Source organism: Triticum dicoccoides, chromosome 2B, assembly GCF_002162155.2.
Source record: "Triticum dicoccoides isolate Atlit2015 ecotype Zavitan chromosome 2B, WEW_v2.0, whole genome shotgun sequence".
NCBI classification, from domain to species: domain Eukaryota; kingdom Viridiplantae; phylum Streptophyta; class Magnoliopsida; order Poales; family Poaceae; genus Triticum; species Triticum dicoccoides.
The window spans coordinates 779330054-779346774 of record NC_041383.1 but is presented as its reverse complement, the minus strand read 5'-3'; the positions used below and the strand labels follow the sequence as shown (position 1 = coordinate 779346774).

The window sequence follows — 16721 nt, the reverse complement described above, 5'->3', positions numbered from 1 at the left end:
TCTACACTCTTCATCCGCGGCGGTTACTGTTCTGGTGCGTTGGTTCTATGGGGCCTTAGCACGACGACTTTCCAACTGTCTACTACAAGTCTACAACAAGGTTTGCCCGGCTCAAGCGAGGGAAGGGCGATGACAGCGGCGTGCCTTCGGCTCGCTTCAGTGTTGGTAGTCGTCGCTAGGTGGTCTACGGATCTGAATCGTTGTACTACCATGATTGAAGATGAATAGATTGAAAGTGACAGCATACTTTGTCCAAATTGCAACTAGTAATGCAATACTCCCTTCGTCCGGAAAAGTTTGTCCCCAAATGGATGTATCTAGGAATTACCAAGTTGGATGGTTCAAAATGGCAAAATGTAACATGCTCTTTGTATGGCGGTTCCAGGTGCGAATATTATGTATGTCAAGGTGTTATGTGGCAAGATTCAATTCTTATCACTTTTTTCGGATTAGGTAGAAAAAGCACAGAGGAATACCCCTCTCCAAGGCGGGCAGCGGGTTGGTGATGATGATGCGGGCGCAGTAGCAAGAAGAGGCCAAGCAAGGGAGGGACGGCATGACCACGACCGCGGATCTGCTCCGCCGCTAGCCTGCTACCTCGCCGCCCCGGCCGGCGCCCTCGCCGCCGGCCGATCCCCCCACCGTCCTCCAGCGCCTCGCCCCCTCCTCCATGGTGAGACCTCGGCGGACAATCACTTCCCGCCCTCTCCTTCGCCGCATCTGAGTTCGTCCACTTATTGCTCTCTTTTTTCATTAATTCAGTCCGGTTGATGCTTAGTTCGTGGCGAGATTCAGTGTACGCGATTGTGAGGTGTTTGGTGCATAGATTGGAGTGTAAAATTCTGTTTTTTTGGTTGTTGTTGGCCGGCAGGCGTGATCCGATGATAGCAACGAGAGCGCGCCTTCCCCTGCTCTCCCTGACGGCGTCCGCGCGCGGCAAGCGGAGGAGGAAAGGGAGCGGCCGCGGCCGCCATGTCCCCCAACCTGGAGGGCACGCTCAAGAGCCAGGTGCCCGCGCTGCTCCTCCGGCGCCTCTTCGGCGCCGGGGCGCGCCGGGATGAGGCCGCGGCGGCCAGGCAGCACCACCACCACCAGGCGCCGCGGCCGTCGCCCTCGCCTTCGCCGCCTCCGGCGGGGAGGCGGCGGGTGTTCGTGCAGACGGAGTCCGGGTGCGTGCTGGGCATGGACCTGGACCGCGGCGACAACGCGCACACCGTCAAGCGCCGGCTGCAGCTCGCCCTCAACGTGCCCACCGGCGGCACCTCGCTCACCTTCGGCGACCGCGTCCTGGAGAACGACCTCTCCTCCGTCCGCCACGACTCGCCGCTGCTGCTCACCCGCAACAGCATCCACCGCAGCTGCTCCACCCCGTGCCTCTGCCCCGTCTCCGAGGACTTCGAGCAGAAGGACTGCGGCGGCCTGGTTGAGATACTCGGGTCGTCGAGCGGCAGCGTGAGGCGCCTCGTCGACGACGTGGCCGCCGGCATAATGGGCGGGCTGGATCCGGTCCCCATCGACAGTGGCCTTGGCGGCTCCTACTACTTCCGGAATGATGAGGGCGACAGAGTCGCCATTGTCAAGCCGACAGATGAGGAGCCGTTTGCCCCGAACAACCCGAAGGGGTTCACCGGGAGAGCGCTTGGCCAGCCGGGACTGAAGAAGTCTGTCCGGGTAGGGGAGACAGGGTTCAGGGAGGTCGCGGCGTACCTGTTGGATCATGAAAACTTCGCAAATGTTCCTGCAACGGCTCTGGTGAAGATAACACACTCGGTTTTCAATATCAATCGTCCGATGAACGGCGGCACTCCGGCTCATGACCATAAGCCGCAGGTCACCAGTAAGATTGCTTCATTTCAGCAGTTCATCGCTCATGACTTCGATGCCAGTGACCACGGCACTTCGAGCTTCCCGGTTGCAGCTGTTCACAGGATCGGCATATTAGACATCAGGATTTTCAACACTGACAGGCATGGTGGCAATGTCCTGGTGAGGAAGCTTGATGGAGGAACCGGCCGCTTTGGTTGCCAAACAGAACTGTTCCCAATTGATCATGGGCTGTGCTTACCGGAGAACTTGGAGGACCCTTATTTCGAGTGGATACACTGGGCACAGGCGTCAATCCCGTTCTCCGAGGAAGAGCTCGAGTACATTAGCAAACTTGATCCGATGAGGGATGCTGCAATGCTGCGCGGAGAACTGCCCATGATACGTGAGGCTTGCCTCCGAGTGCTTATTCTATGCACAATCTTCCTCAAGGAGGCCGCTGCTTTCGGGCTTTGCTTGGCAGAGATAGGTGAGATGATGACCAGGGAATTCAGAGGAATGGAGGAGGAACCCAGCAAACTGGAGGTTGTGTGCATGGAAGCCAGGAGGAAAGTAGACGAATGGGAACCCTTCTCCCCTAGTGTTGAACAAGGAGAGGACATGGATTTCCAGTTCTCAATGGATGTGTTAGGAGGGTACAGTGATGTGATTCGATCGCCAAGATTCATTTGCTCAGGCTTGAAGGGCAGCTTCAGAAACCCTCTGACAAAGCTCGTGGAGAGCATGAACGAGGACGGTGATGACGAAGAAGATCGAAAGGAGCCTTCCATGCATTCATCCGATCGGTTCTCATCTGCTGAGTTCAGCACGCCCAGTCTTCACAGAACCACCAGTTCAAAAACTAGTTCAAACAGCAGCATGCATGCCCCGAACAGGAGCGCAGACGAGCAGCTCCCATCGAGCCTGTGCTTCGTCAGGCTGTCGGACATGAGCGCAGAGGAGTGGCACGTCTTCGTCGAGAAGTTCCAGGAGCTGCTGAAGGAAGCGCTGGAGGAATGCAAGGCGGCGGCGGGGCAGCGGATGAAGCAACGGCTGGGCACCTCCTGCAAATTTTGACTAGGTCCATAGAGCAGCAGAGAAGAAATAATGTACTGTTGCCTGTGTTGCTTTTGGAGCTAGTGCAACAAAGATCATATCTACTACTGCTTCGGCCGATGTTGCAGTGTAACTGCCTCAAGTTATGTTCATCAGGTAGACGAGACCAAAGGCTGGTGATGGGTGTGGAAGAACCGCGAACGCACGTTTACTAGTTATGTTAAAATTAAAACCGAGTTTTGCATAATAAATGCTTGGCAGCTTGTGTATATTGTGTTAGATGCTACACACCAAGAGTGCTATTCATCGGCTGTTGCTGAACATTCTTTGTGTTGTGCTGTGAGCAGTGTAAATATGAAACTCTGATGTAAAATGCTTACCTGGTGTTGAACATCTTGGATGAAAGCTCGTCTTGTGATGGTTCTGATATCCAAATTTCTTCTTGTTCAAATGACCTGGTGTTGTCTTTGGAATTGGCAAGTTGTTTGTCAACTCGCAAAGATCAGTTGAAAAATGAAAGAAATAAGAAATGAGCTCTTTTTCTTACCGCTGTTGCCTTGCATAATTGCAGACAGGGAGCAGCCTATCTTAATCACAGGTGCATTATGCCTTCGGTTGGCAATAATAAGGCTGACAGCAGCACCCAAGCTAATTTCAGTTGCCAAGGCCGGACTGTACAGTACTCCCTTTTGATGGATAAGATAGAAAATTAAGAACAGAGATAGGTAACCTGAAGCAGATAGCTATGGATGCCCCTAATATAATGATACCACTAATAGTTGTTCATACTATCTGGACCAAGATTAATTTGAGCATTTGACATAACCAGTTCTGAAGCCAGTTACTGATTAACAACATATAGGCTAGCAAGAATGCTTTATAACCAGTAAAATAAACAAACAATCACCAACAAATAAATTAAACAAACAATCACCTGGCTGTTGACCATGGATACTGCTCATTCTTGATAAGTTGAAATCAGCAAATAAGAGGGAAAACATAAAGTAGATCTTGCAACGAATTGAATATCAGCAGTCGTGCAATCATGATGGCTGACCTGTTACAGACATAGCACTATCAACCAGCCCTCAAGCATGGTGCCAACATGCATAGCAGTATAACTTAGCAACTCTATTTGTCAATCAACATATTGGCTCGTGTCAAAAACTTCCTGCTATAAAATACTCCCTCCGTTCCGATTTACTCGTCGTGGTTTTAGTTCAAATTTGAACTAAAACCACGACGAGTAAATCGGAACTGAGGGAGTAGCTGGGAAGAGCAGAAGAGTGTGCTGTTTCCTAAAATAAGGAAAATGATAGCCTAAACCAGGTATATGCTTGCCAGCTTGTGTATATTGCCCTAGACACTAAGAGTGCTATTCGTTGGCTGCTGCTGAACATTCTTTGTGTTGTGTTGTGTTGTGAGCAGTGTAAATATGCACCTCTGATGTCAAATGCTTACCTGGTGTTGGACATCTTGGATAAAAGCTTGCCTTGTGATGGTTCTGAACTTCTAGTATGCAAATTTCTTGATGATCCAAATCTGACAAGATTGAAATGCTGTATTTGGGGTAGACGAGTTAATTGTCAACTCGCAAAGATTAGTGGAAGAATGTAAGTAAGAAATGGCCTCCATTCACACCACAGTTACCTTGCATAATTGCGCAGACAGGGAACAAACTATCTTAGCCACAGTTGCATTATGCCTTCTGTTGGAAATAATAATAAGGCTGACAGCAACACCCAAGCTAATTTCAGTTGCCAAGACTGGACTGTACAGTACTCCTTGTTCTGAAGAAGCCATCCATGTCTGCTAGAGGGAGATATACCTTGGATTGCTCCAGTTGTGACAAGAAAAATAGCAAGAGTTCTTTTGGTGTGACAAGAAAAATAATCAGATTTCTTCTATTGTGACAGAAAAAATAGTCAGGTGCAGTGGCAAATTCAAATCGTATGATTGATAGATAGAGGATTAAGAGCAGAGATAATCTGCAGCAGATAGTCATGGATGCCATTGCCAACAGTATACAGTATCATGATATCATTAATAATTGTTCATACTGTATGAAGCCAGTTACTGATTAACAACGTATGCTCAGGCTAACAAGAATGTTTTAACCAGTAACATAAGCAAATGATGACCTGGTTGTTGACCATGGATACTGCTCATTCTTGAGAAGCTGCAATCAAAGCAAAATAGAGGGAACACAAAGTAGATCTTGCAACAAATTGAATATCTGCGGTCGTGCAATCATGACGGAAGACCTGTTCAAGATATATCATTATCAACCAACCGTTAACCAGTGTCAATTTGCATAACGGTATGACTAGCAACTCTGTTTGTCAATCAACAACTTGACTGCTGTCAAAAACTTTCCAGATATAAAATAGCGGAGAAAATCAGGAGATTGTGTTGCTTCCTAAAATAAGGAAAATGATAACCTAAAACAATTCTAGAATATGTTCCAGCACATATGCAGCATTGGACTAATAACAATCTCGTCCACACACTGTCACCAGCTTTAAAATAGTGTTTGGGAGCTCCCTGCCAAACTCTGAGAAGTTAGTTTAAAGCAAACTGGCAGGCAGTTTACATTTTTCAGAAAATGAAGTGGAAAAGCAGATCTGCACTTGCATAACGTTGTTCTTTCCATATGCAATTGTGTACCACTCCCTCCGTTCCATAATATCCTTCATTTCGGTGTCCCGAAAGCAGGAAGCAAGTAAATGGATGTATTTTAGTACAGTATTATCGAAAACCTTCAATTCAACACCTCACTAAGTGGAACACACATCGTCTAGCACATGATCAATAACATAAAAGACTGACAAAGGTCATGCAAGAACATTTTTTCTCCTAGAGGATATTATCTCCATTTCTTTGGCCATGTCACTCTCACAGCAAGTAACAGATTGCTCAAGTAGTAAGTACAGGTATACTTGATTTTCATAGAACTGATGATGCATCCTGTTTGTATTATATTGTTTTGCGTAGCAAAGTGCAGAAGCAGTTTTAGTTAAATCTACACAAATTGGATCGTGTGCTTTGGGCTTTGGAGTAGATGATCCTAGTGAACCTGGAAGCTGTAAGATATGTCAGTGGAATATTAATGCTACAGAAATTGGAAAAATATGCTTTGGGCTTGGAAGTAGATGATCCTAGTGAACCTAAAAGCTGTAACCTTTATATGTCAGTGGAACATTCACTTTCAGGGGGGTGATTTGCGGGTGCAGAAAAGTTATGAACATTCGGTAGTGTTCGGCTGATTAGTTGGTAAATGCATAGCTAATTAAGGACACCGTCTATAATGCCTTTATGGAATCACTGACAAACAATGAAACCACACTGAACTTACATGAAGTCATCCTACCTATTCAGGAGGACTCAATTCAACATCTCGCTAAGTGGAACACTTAATATCCAGAGTACAAGCAATAACACAAAAGATTGACAAAGGTCATGCCAAAAAAACAATTGTCTCCTAGAAGACATTATCTTCATTTCTTTGGCCATGTCACTCTCACAGCAAGTAACAGCTTAAGATAGTGCTTAAGTAGTAGTACGGGTAAAGTGTCTTGGATTCTCTAAAAAAAGTGTCTTGGATTCCAGGGCAGGCATTCAGCACTCGTATACTTTTTCCTTTCTCAAGAACTAATAGTGCATCATGTCTGTGCTATACTGTTCCGCACAGCAAACTGCAGAAGCAATTTCAGTTAATACTACACAAATTGGAAAATGTGCTTCAGGCTTTGAAGTAGATGATCCTAGTGAACCTGGACGCTAACCTCCGTATGTCAGTGGAATATTAATGCTAAACAAATAGGAAAATGTGCCTTGGGGTTTGTAGTCGATGATCCTAGTGAACCTCAAAGCTGTAATCCTTACATGTTAGTGGAACATTCATTTTCAGAGGTTGATTTGTGGGTGCAGAAAAGTTGTGAACATTTGGTAGTGTTCGGTTGATTATCTGGTTAAATGCTCAGCTAACTAAGGACACTGCCTATAATGCCTTCATGCACTGGCAAACAACTGAACCACCAAACTGAGCTTAAATCAAGTCATCCTGTCTGTTCATTCATGGAAGCACCATCCACTCATACACACAAAACAAAAAACATGTTACTTGTTCTGTTACAGGTATGCATGTCAAAGCTGAGAAGGATTAGGCTGTTTTTGACATATCAAAAGAACCCATGCCATATGGTTGATATTCAGATGAAACAATTCGGGTATCATATGCTCACTCATATGGAGAATTGCCATCATAGATCGATTGAGCTCGTGTGTTTTAACTTAAAAGGAAATACAAATCAAACACTATTCAGATGAAACAGCACAAGATCCTTTTCATTTCGGATATGGAAATGGAACCATTTACAAGTCACTGTTTGCTAAAAAAATGGGAACGGTAACAGGCAGATCTCCAATTGTATTTGTAGCGATACTTCTAACTGCTGGAGTAGTGAAGGATCTCCAATGGAATGACTTGAGAAAATTGGTGTCTCAAGTCAAGTACTAGAAATGTTTTAAATTATTGGCTCAAAGAAGACACGATCCACCTAGCACTTGGACAGTTGATACGGCTAACGGGCATGATCCAATAGAATATCAAACATGCGTCTGAAAAACACTATCCAAATAAAATGCAAACTATCCGAATAAAACAGCACGAGATCCTTTTCATTTCAAATATGGAAATGGAACCACTTACAAGTCACTGTTTGCTAAAAAAATGGTAATGGGAACAGGCGGACCTCCAATTGTATTTGTAACGATACTTCTAATTGCTGGAGTAGTGAAGGATCTCCGATGGCATGACTTGAGAAAATTGGTGGCTCAAGTCAAGTACTAGAAATGTTCTAAATTATTGGCTCAAAGTAGACACTATTCACCTAGCACTTGACAATTGATACAGCTAACAGGAATGATCCAACAGAACATCAAACAGGCATCTGGATGCCGAACTCCAAACCTAAAAGCATCTGAGCTGAAATCTTCGCAATGCAGCTCAACCATCAATAGATCGATGTGTCGAATCTTGGCTCATAAAAGCAGAACTGGGTATTGCACAATTGGCTTGCGCATCCAGCAATCCACGACCAAGCCTTCTTGTCCACGTCGTAAAGGAGACCTCTGCCCTGATTCCACGACGTGAAACAGATGAGGTTGTCCTGCCCAAAGCACTCAAATCTCTCAGCAGACAACCTTAACAGAGCCCTGAAGTACTTGGGCGGCATCCTGCTGATTTCCACCCAGACAGTTCTGCCATGATCCAGCTCCCAGATCCTCATACTCTGCAGCGTGCTGTAAAGCCCGATCCTCCCCACTAAGAAGAGCCTTTTGCGAGCTCCGGCGACGAGATACCCATCGAGCAGCGACCGGGGGAATTTCGCTGGTATATGCTCCCATTTGCCCGCATCGACTCTATACATCATCAGCCCGAGCGGCGAGAGCGTCTCCAGGTACAGCCGGGAGTCGCAGAAGGCCATCTTGGAGGAGCAGAGGTTCTCGGCGGGCATCATCTGGTGCACGGACCATCTGTCGACCTTGGAGTCATAGACCTCGGTGGGGAGCGTCTCCCCGTAGACATCGCTGGTGGCGATGACCTTGAAGGAGCGGAGCTTCCGGTCGACGGCGAGCACGAGCTGGCGCTGCTGGTTGTGATGCATCTCCGGGAGCAGCCGCCAGGCCTGCGTGAGCGGGTTGCAGACGAGGGTGCGGAAGACGGAGGAGGCGTCGAAGCCGGAGAAGCAGACGAGGCCGCCCGAGGAGCCGACGAGCCAGAGGTCCCAGGCGGGGAGGAAGGCGAGGGGCAGCCGGTAGCGCGCGCGGAGGGGCAGGCTGAGCGCGGCGCAGTGGGCGGGGGCCGCGGAGCCCCGCGCGAAGGCGAGCACGCAGGGCCCGTGGGAGGGCGCGGCGGCGTGCGCGGCGAGGAAGGCCGGGCCGCGCGGGACCGCGGCGGCCCAGCGGCGGGAGACGGCGCGGAGGCGCGGGAGGAGGAAGGGCGGCACCCGGGCCAGCACCTCGAGGAGCAGGTCGTCCGGGAGCGCCGCCCAGACGTCGGCGTCCATGGGCACGTCGGCGGGCGGCGCGGCCGCGGCGGAGGGGGCGGGCGTCGCGGCGCAGGTCTCCTCGTCGAGGCCGCGCGGCCGGGTGCGGGGGCGCGACGGGCTGGTGGGGCGCGCGGCGGCGGCGGCCGCGCGCGCCCCCGCCGACGCCGCCGCCGTCAGCCGCGCCGCCAGCTCCCGCATGTTGACGTCCATCGCCGGGATCGGAGGGGGCGGGGATCCGGCCGGGGTTGGGGGTGGGGGAAGAAATCTCGAATTCCGCTGGGGTCGCTGCGCCCTCTCTCTCTTTTTGGACGGAGTCGGCGGGCCGGCGGGCCCCACCAGCTGCGGAACGGGGGAGCACGACGCCGGGGGTGACGGAACGGAGCGGGTTCCGTTACGTTTTCGGCGCGTTCGGAACGGAACGGAACGGAACGGGGGTGGTTGGTCGCCGTCGGCTGGGCTGGGCGAACCACGCTCCATGGCTCGCGTGCCCGACGCGCATGCACACGCTCGATGCAGCCGGGTCCAGCGCCCTATGTGGTCACTCCTCTGCCTATTGCGCCAAACTCTTAAATTTAACTTCTCAAATTTGTTTCCATCCATTAAAAAAGAACTGAAAGTAGTCCATTCCAACTAGTATAGCACCCATGCTTCAAACGCTACACAAAATGATTAGTTGGGTGAAATAGTTTCGCGGACAATTCATTCTTTGAATTTGTTAGAGCAACTCAACGCGCCACCCAAACGAACTCGCGTTTTGTTCGCTTTTTGTTTATTTGGGCTGGCTGCCCGCTCGTCGTCCGCCCCTTTTTGCGTTTGGGTCGGTCGTGCACCCAACGCGCGGCCTGCCATGTTTTTTTTCAAGCATATGAAAATTTGACCCTAGTTTGCATAATTCAAACAAAATACAGACATTTTATAGTTTCACAACCAAATAAATATATCATAGTTTACAAGCCAAAAAAATTAAATTGTCTCAAATGTATTTAGAAAAAGATAGTGGATACATCTATTGGTTGCCAACGTGAGCCCACTTATACTCAACCAAATCATTTTGCAGTTGAATGTGAGTTTCCCAATTATGCATTTAATGATGAAATTCGGTGAACTATGCAAACATTGCCGCTCCTCCATGCCGAGGCACAACATTTTCACCTTGAAACATCCAAGTCGGAGTGTGCCCCGGGATCGAGCCCTGGAACAGTGGCAGCTGCCTACTAAGTGAAGGAAATATGCCCTAGAGGCAATAATAAAGTTGTTATTTTATATTTCCTTATATCATGATAAATGCTTATTATTCATGCTAGAATTGTATTAATCGAAAACTTGATACATGTGTGGATACATAGACAAAACACTGTGTCCCTAGTATGCCTCTACTTGACTAGCTCGTTGATCAAAGATGGTTAAGTTTCCTAGCCATGGACATGTGTTGTCATTTGATAAACGGGGTCACATCATTAGGAGAATGATGTGACGGACAAGACACATCTGTTAGCATAGCATAAACGATCGTTAAGTTTCATTGCTACTGCTTTCTTCATGTCAAATACATATTCCTCCGACTATGAGATTATGCAACTCCCTGACACCGAAGGAATACCTTGTGTGCTATCAAACATCACAACGTAATTGGGTAATTATAAAGATGCTCTACAGGTATCTCCGAAGGTGTTTGTTGGGTTGGCATAGATTGAGATTAGTATTTGTCACTTCGAGTATCGGAGAGGTATCTCTGGGCCCTCTCGGTAATGCACATCATATGAAGCCTTGCAAGCAATGTGACTAATGAGTTAGTTGTGGGATGATGCATTATGGAACGAGTAAAGAGACTTGTCGGTAACGAGATTGAATTGGGTATGAAGATACCGACGATCGAATCTCGGACAAGTAACATACCGATGACAAAGGGAATAACGTATGTTGACATTGCGGTTCGACCGATAAAGATCTTCGTAGAATATGTGGGAACCAATATGAGCATCCAGATTCCGCTATTGGTTATTGACCGGAGAGGTGTCTCGGTCATGTCTACATAGTTCTTGAGCCCGTAGGGTCCGCACGCTTAACGTCCGATGACGATATGTATTATATGAGTTATGTGTTTTGGTGACCGAAGGTTGTTCGGAGTCCCGGATGAAATCACGGACATGACGAGGAGTCTCGAAATGGTCGAGAGGTAAAGATTGATATATTGGAAGGTTATATTCGGACATCGGAATGGTTCCGGAGTGTTTCTGAGGGGTTACCGGAACCCCCTGGGGAAGTAATGGGCCCTATTGGGCTATAGGGGAGAGGAGGAGGTAGGCCACAGGAGGTGCCCCCCATGGGAGCCCGAATGACAAGGAGGAGGGGGCGCGGCCCCCCTTTCCTTCTCCCTCTCTCTCCCTCCACTTCCCTCTTTTCCCCTCCGTTGGAAAGGAAAGTGGGGGCCGACTAGGACTGGGAGTCCTAGTTGGACTCCCCCCACTTGGTGCGCCCCCTAGGGCCGGCCTCCTTCCCTTCCTCCTTTATATAGGGGGCAGGGGGGCACCCCAAAGCACAACAGTTGTTTCTTAGCCGTGTGCGGTGCCTCCTCCATCGTTTACTCCTCCGGTCATATTGTCGTAGTGCTTAGGCGAAGCCCTGCGCGGATCACATCACCATCATCGTCATCACGCCATCATGCTGACGGAACTCATCGACTCCTTCGTACCTCTACTGGATCAAGAGTTCGAGGGACGTCATTGAGCTGAACGTGTGCAGAACTCGAAGGTGTCATACGTTCGGTACTTGATCGGTTGATTGATGTCTACTACGCAACCTTCTTCTTGTAGACGTTGTTGGGCCTCCAAGTGTAGAGGTGTGTAGGACAGTAGCAAATTTCCCTCAAGTGGATGACCTAAGGTTTATCAATCCGTGGGAGGCGTTGGATGAAGATGGTCTCTCTCAAACAACCCCGCAACCAAATAACATAGAGTCTCTTGTGTCGGAGTAATGGGCCACGGGTAGGCTCACCCGAGGCCAAGATTTATCAAGACTTTGGGCCAGCTCCGCCTAGCTGGGCCCCAAGCCAAAACTCCGCCCTCTGAGGCCGGCTGGCTCGGCGGCCGACTGCCAGAGGGCGGGTGACCCAAGACCACGATGCTCCGAGTGACCGGCTCCTGGAGGCCGCCCTCCAGAGAGGGCGGCTACAGGCAGGCGACTACTTCACGACTACGGGGTGGCCGAGCTCCCATCAAGAGTACAAGACGAAGTATGGCTACAGTGAAGCACGTCGCCTCCCACGCTCGAGGCGGGGCGTGGCTACAGTGCTCCGTACAGACGGAGATCTCCGCACGACAGAGCACTGTGCCGTATCTACCTTGACATCGCTGCTAGCAGGCGGAGCCCTGTTCCCCACGACGGCCTGTCCGTACGGCCCGCCAGAGGCGAGCCCTATCAGACAGTGACCCCAAGGAAGACGGCGAAAGGTCGACCAGGCGGATCAGAGAGGGGCCGACCTCCAGCAGGCGGCCGTCCCTTGCCCCCGAGGCAAGCATGCCATTAAAGCTGATAGGACCAGGAGTGGCTACAGTGTCCTCCCACCAGGTGGTGGGACTGTAGCCACGCTAAGATGACCAAGCTCCCGTCACTGGGGATACGGCTACAGTAAACAGCCACCAACCAGTCGGTAGGGCTGTAAGTGCATCTAGTGCCCCTTAGTGATTTTGGTGTATTGAAGACTTATAGGTTAAGGGACTAATGCGTTTGTGAGTGTACACAGGTCTATAAGTCTATGAGGAGTTTGATATTTACAGGGAAAGTTGACCCCTAAAAATGAATATCTTCGACTGAAGATTTTGGTATTTTTGAAGACTTTCATGAAGACTTTGAAAGTGAAGAAATTGGTGTTACCGTGAAGACTTGATATTCATGCGAGGAATATGAAGCTTGAAGACTTCATTTTCATAGTTTTGTTTTTCTCTTTCTTGAGTCATAGGAAACACCATACTGTTAAAGGGGGTCGAGGTGGTGTTGGCGGTGACGTTGGGGAAGCCGCGGCGACGGTGCGGCTAGGCGGTGGTGGCGTGCTGCGGGGGAGGTATGTGCATGCGAATGGCTGGCCTGGGCACCAGAATTGGACAAGCGACGACGACTGGGTGGGACGGTCGAGTGTGTTGATTGTCGATGGGAGGAAGATGGAATGGCCAACGTGCCACCAACTGACGAGTCGGTGGGAGGAGTTGGCAGGCGTCGCGCGCGTCCGTTTCGTGCCCGCGCAGGCGCAAACAAGGTCCAAATTCAAATATGGGCCTGGAATGGATGTGCGGCGGACAAAATGCGGATGCGCGCCCGCTTGGATCAACATGTTGGATTGACTTTGTGTCTGTTTCGATCCAAGCATACACGCAAATGGTTGGGCGTGCTGGAGTTGCTCTTAGGCCAACTCCACCACGCGACCCTATCCTGTCCGCCCCCGTCCGTTTGGGGTAAAAGGGACAAAAGAGGCGGCCCAGCGCGCGGCCTCAAACGAACAAATGTCCGGATTCGGTCCGTTTTCGACCCATCCCCGGCCCAAACTTGCGCTCGGTTTGGGGTGAAACGGACAGCGCGCGGACAGGTGGGACGCGCGCGCTCGTCCTCCCCTAGCCCGGCCATCGGTGGGAGAAACCACCCCCCACGCCCATTTGGCGCCATTTGCCCCAAACCCTCCCACGTCCCTCCCGCCGCCCCCTCTCTCCCCCGTCCATGGCCGATGCCCCGCTGGGTTCCAGTGGCCTGGCCGTCGACCCGCCCGCAAAGGTGAAGAAGAAGGCGACAAGGAAGCCGCGGTCGGAGTGCACGCCGGAGGAGATTGCCAAGTTGGACGCGGGATCGGCGAAGAGGAGGGAACGGAGAGCGGTCGTCAAGGTCAATGCCGCCGCGGCCAAGTTCGCCGCCCAGCGCGAGGAGCTGGAGGCCGCGCAGCGCAAGGCCACTGCCGACGAGAAGGAGGACCTCGTCAACAAAGCGCACGCCATCCTCATGCTTGGCATGGGCCGTCCTGCCGGGTTCCCTGCAGCGGCCGTCGGCCCGACAAGCACAGGCTCGTCGGTCGCCCGGCCTATGCACTGCCAGTCACCGACATCGCGCACCGCGCCCATGTCGCCCTGCTTCCCTCCACCAAGGCACGACGGCCAGACCCGTTTCTCGGGGTCGCCGGACGTGGGCGCGTTCGCGCCGTCCACACCGCGCCCCGCGGCCATCATCGACCTCAACGTCACGCCTGGGTCCAGCAGCGGCGGGCGGCCGTCCGTTGAGATGCTAAGAAAGCAGGCACGGGAACCGTTCACGGGCACCATGCCGGCCCCCCGCGTCTTGTTTGATGAAATGCCAACCCCAACGCCAGCGGTCGACGACCCCTTCTACAACCGCTACATGGAGGACATGATCTTCGACGGTGGGCATGGTCGTGCCTACGACCCCGATGAGACCCAAAGTCAGGATGGCCGCGCCGAGTACGTCCCCGATGAAGGTGGGCACGACCATGCTGACTACGACCATGGTGACTCGTGGCATCAAGACGATGACATCTATGTCGAAGGTGATGAAGATCGACATGGAGGCAGCCCGGCAAAGGCAGCTCGACATGGAGGAGGCGGCCCGGCAAAGGCAGCTCGACATCGAGGCTGACAACGTCAAGGCCAGGCAGAGGCAGCTCGACATCGAGGCCACCAATGCCGCCACCAAAGCGAAGGAGGTGGCCCTTGCGATCATGAGCGCGGACTTGTCGAAGATGAGCGACAAGACGAGGGCCTAGTTCGAGGCCAGGCAGAAGGAGATGCTCGACGCCGAAGGCCTGAACTAGGTCATCCGATCGGCGTGGCCGTTCTTTTTGAGGCTGGCATGGGTGTCGCCCGCCCGCCCGTCGGGCCGCTGGTAGTGTGCCGGCGAGAAACCATTCATTTTGGAGGCCGGCTGTGTTGCCGGCGAGGAGAACTATTCATTCTGGAGGCTGGCTGATGCCGGCGATGGACGTGTAGGCCGCTGGCTCTGTTGCCGGCGTGATGAACCGGGGCCGCTGGCCTGAACTAGGGCTTGGCATTTGAAAACTAGACGCGGACAGGATGGGGCAAAATGGATGCGGCCGCGCGCTGGGCGCACGGCCACCGCATCCCACGACAGACCCGGACACGACCCCAAATCGCTACCCAAACGGATAGAATCCGGACAAAACGGACGTCCGTTTGGGGTCACGCGGTGGAGTTGGCCTTACGCTGGGAGCTCCTATTCGCCGCTTGCTGCGGCAAACAGGCGCGGGAATTCGAAACCAAGACCTCAGGCTATACCTGACGTCGTTCTACCAGTTGAACTAGCATTCTTCATTGATTATATAGCAGTGCCAAGCTTAAAGAACCAATAGGCAGCGCAGATCCACGTAATATCTTGAATTTCAAAATCAGTTTTTATTGAAAAAAACGAACGGGTCTATGAACACAAACAAATTGCGAATTTCCGAATAAAATTTTAAAACTGAAATATTTTTAAAAAAGGAACATTTTTTTTGAAACAGGAACATTTTTTGAAATTCCTATGCAAAATTTGAAAACACGAACATATTTTGAAAAATGTGAAACCAAGAACATGTTTTCAAAATTGGTGAACAAAAAACTGAAAGTAAAAAATTTCAAAACTCCTGAAAAAATGAAAACGTGTACATTTTTGAAATTTCTGAACAATTTTCAGAAACAGGAATATGTTTTCAACTGCCCAAACAGGTTTTTGAAAATTATGAACAAAAAATTGAAATTGAACAATTTCGAACCTCCTGAAAAAAAGAAAATGTGCACATTTTTTAAAGTTGTGAACAATTTTTGAAAACGGGAACATTTTTTAAAATCCCCCCAAAATAGAAAATGTGAACTTTTATTTGGAAAATCCGAACATTTTTTAAATTCCAAAACAATTTTTGGATACACAAACATTTTTGAAAAGTGGGAACATTTTTTGAAACTCCTGAACAAAACTTGAAAACATGAACAATTTTTAAATTTGCGCACATTTTTTATAACTCCTGAAATTTTTTTGAAACATGAACATTTTTGGAATTTATGAACAATTTTTTAAATGAAAACATTTGTTAAAACTCCAACATAATTTGAAAATATGAATTTTTTTTCAAATTGGTGAACAAATTTTGAAATGGGAAGATTTTTTGAAACTGCCAAACAAAATTTAAAAACATGATTTTTTTTGAACTTATATGTATTTTTCTGAAATGTAAATTTTTTTATAAAATAAAAACATTTTTTGAATTTGTGAACAAAAACCACTAACGAGGTACATTTATTAAAATTCTGAACAATTTTTGAGTTTTAGAAAAGAATTTGAAATTCTGAAGAACAAAAAGGAAATAAAAAGAGAAGAAAAAGCAATCTAAAAGGAAATAAGAGAAACAGAAAAAGCAGGGAAAGAAAAAGAAAAAAAGAAACTGAAAAACCAGTGAAAACCCGGTTCAAGAACCTTCTAGAAGGTTCCCAAAACCGGACACTGTAGCGCGTTAGTTATCTCGTAGTGGGCCGGCCCATGTTGATCGCTTGGTCGCACGCCTCTGTGCGAAGCAGCGACAAGTTGACGCAAGGAGCGTCCGTTAGGAAATTCCCCTTACGCCTTCATGTCATTTTTGTCAATTCTGCCGAACAAGGCCGTTTGAAGTGGCACGGGAAGGAAACACTTTTGTCGGCCCACATTTGAAGCCGAGATGCACAACTTTTTTGAAGTGTTTCCTGAGATTTGTCACCTCGAGATTGAGGGCGCACGGGAACACACGAAACCAGAAAAAAGGCCAAACCCTCAAAAAAAAAAAAAAAG

General features: G+C 49.6%; 2 protein-coding genes across 3 annotated transcripts; one reads left to right on the top strand and one right to left on the bottom strand.

The window, feature by feature from the left end:
* Nucleotides 1-481: 481 nt before the first annotated feature.
* Nucleotides 482-3288, top strand: LOC119366249 (phosphatidylinositol 4-kinase gamma 6-like). Of its 2 annotated transcripts, none has more exons than XM_037631943.1 (2): nt 482-673; nt 872-3288. In XM_037631943.1, the coding sequence occupies exon 2, from the start codon at nt 973-975 to the stop codon at nt 2878-2880; it is 1908 nt and encodes a 635-aa protein (XP_037487840.1). In that variant the 5' UTR covers nt 482-673; nt 872-972; the 3' UTR covers nt 2881-3288. The 2 variants fall into 2 exon arrangements, with proteins under 2 accessions (XP_037487840.1, XP_037487841.1); XM_037631944.1 differs by having other exon boundaries at nt 482-724.
* A 4228-nt stretch (nt 3289-7516) lies between these two features.
* Nucleotides 7517-9056, bottom strand: LOC119361393 (F-box/kelch-repeat protein At5g15710-like; the record flags this gene model as incomplete). The annotated part of the gene is made up of 1 exon (XM_037626622.1): nt 7517-9056. A coding segment is annotated over one exon (1182 nt), but the record flags the coding sequence as incomplete, so codon positions are not given.
* Nucleotides 9057-16721: the final 7665 nt, after the last annotated feature.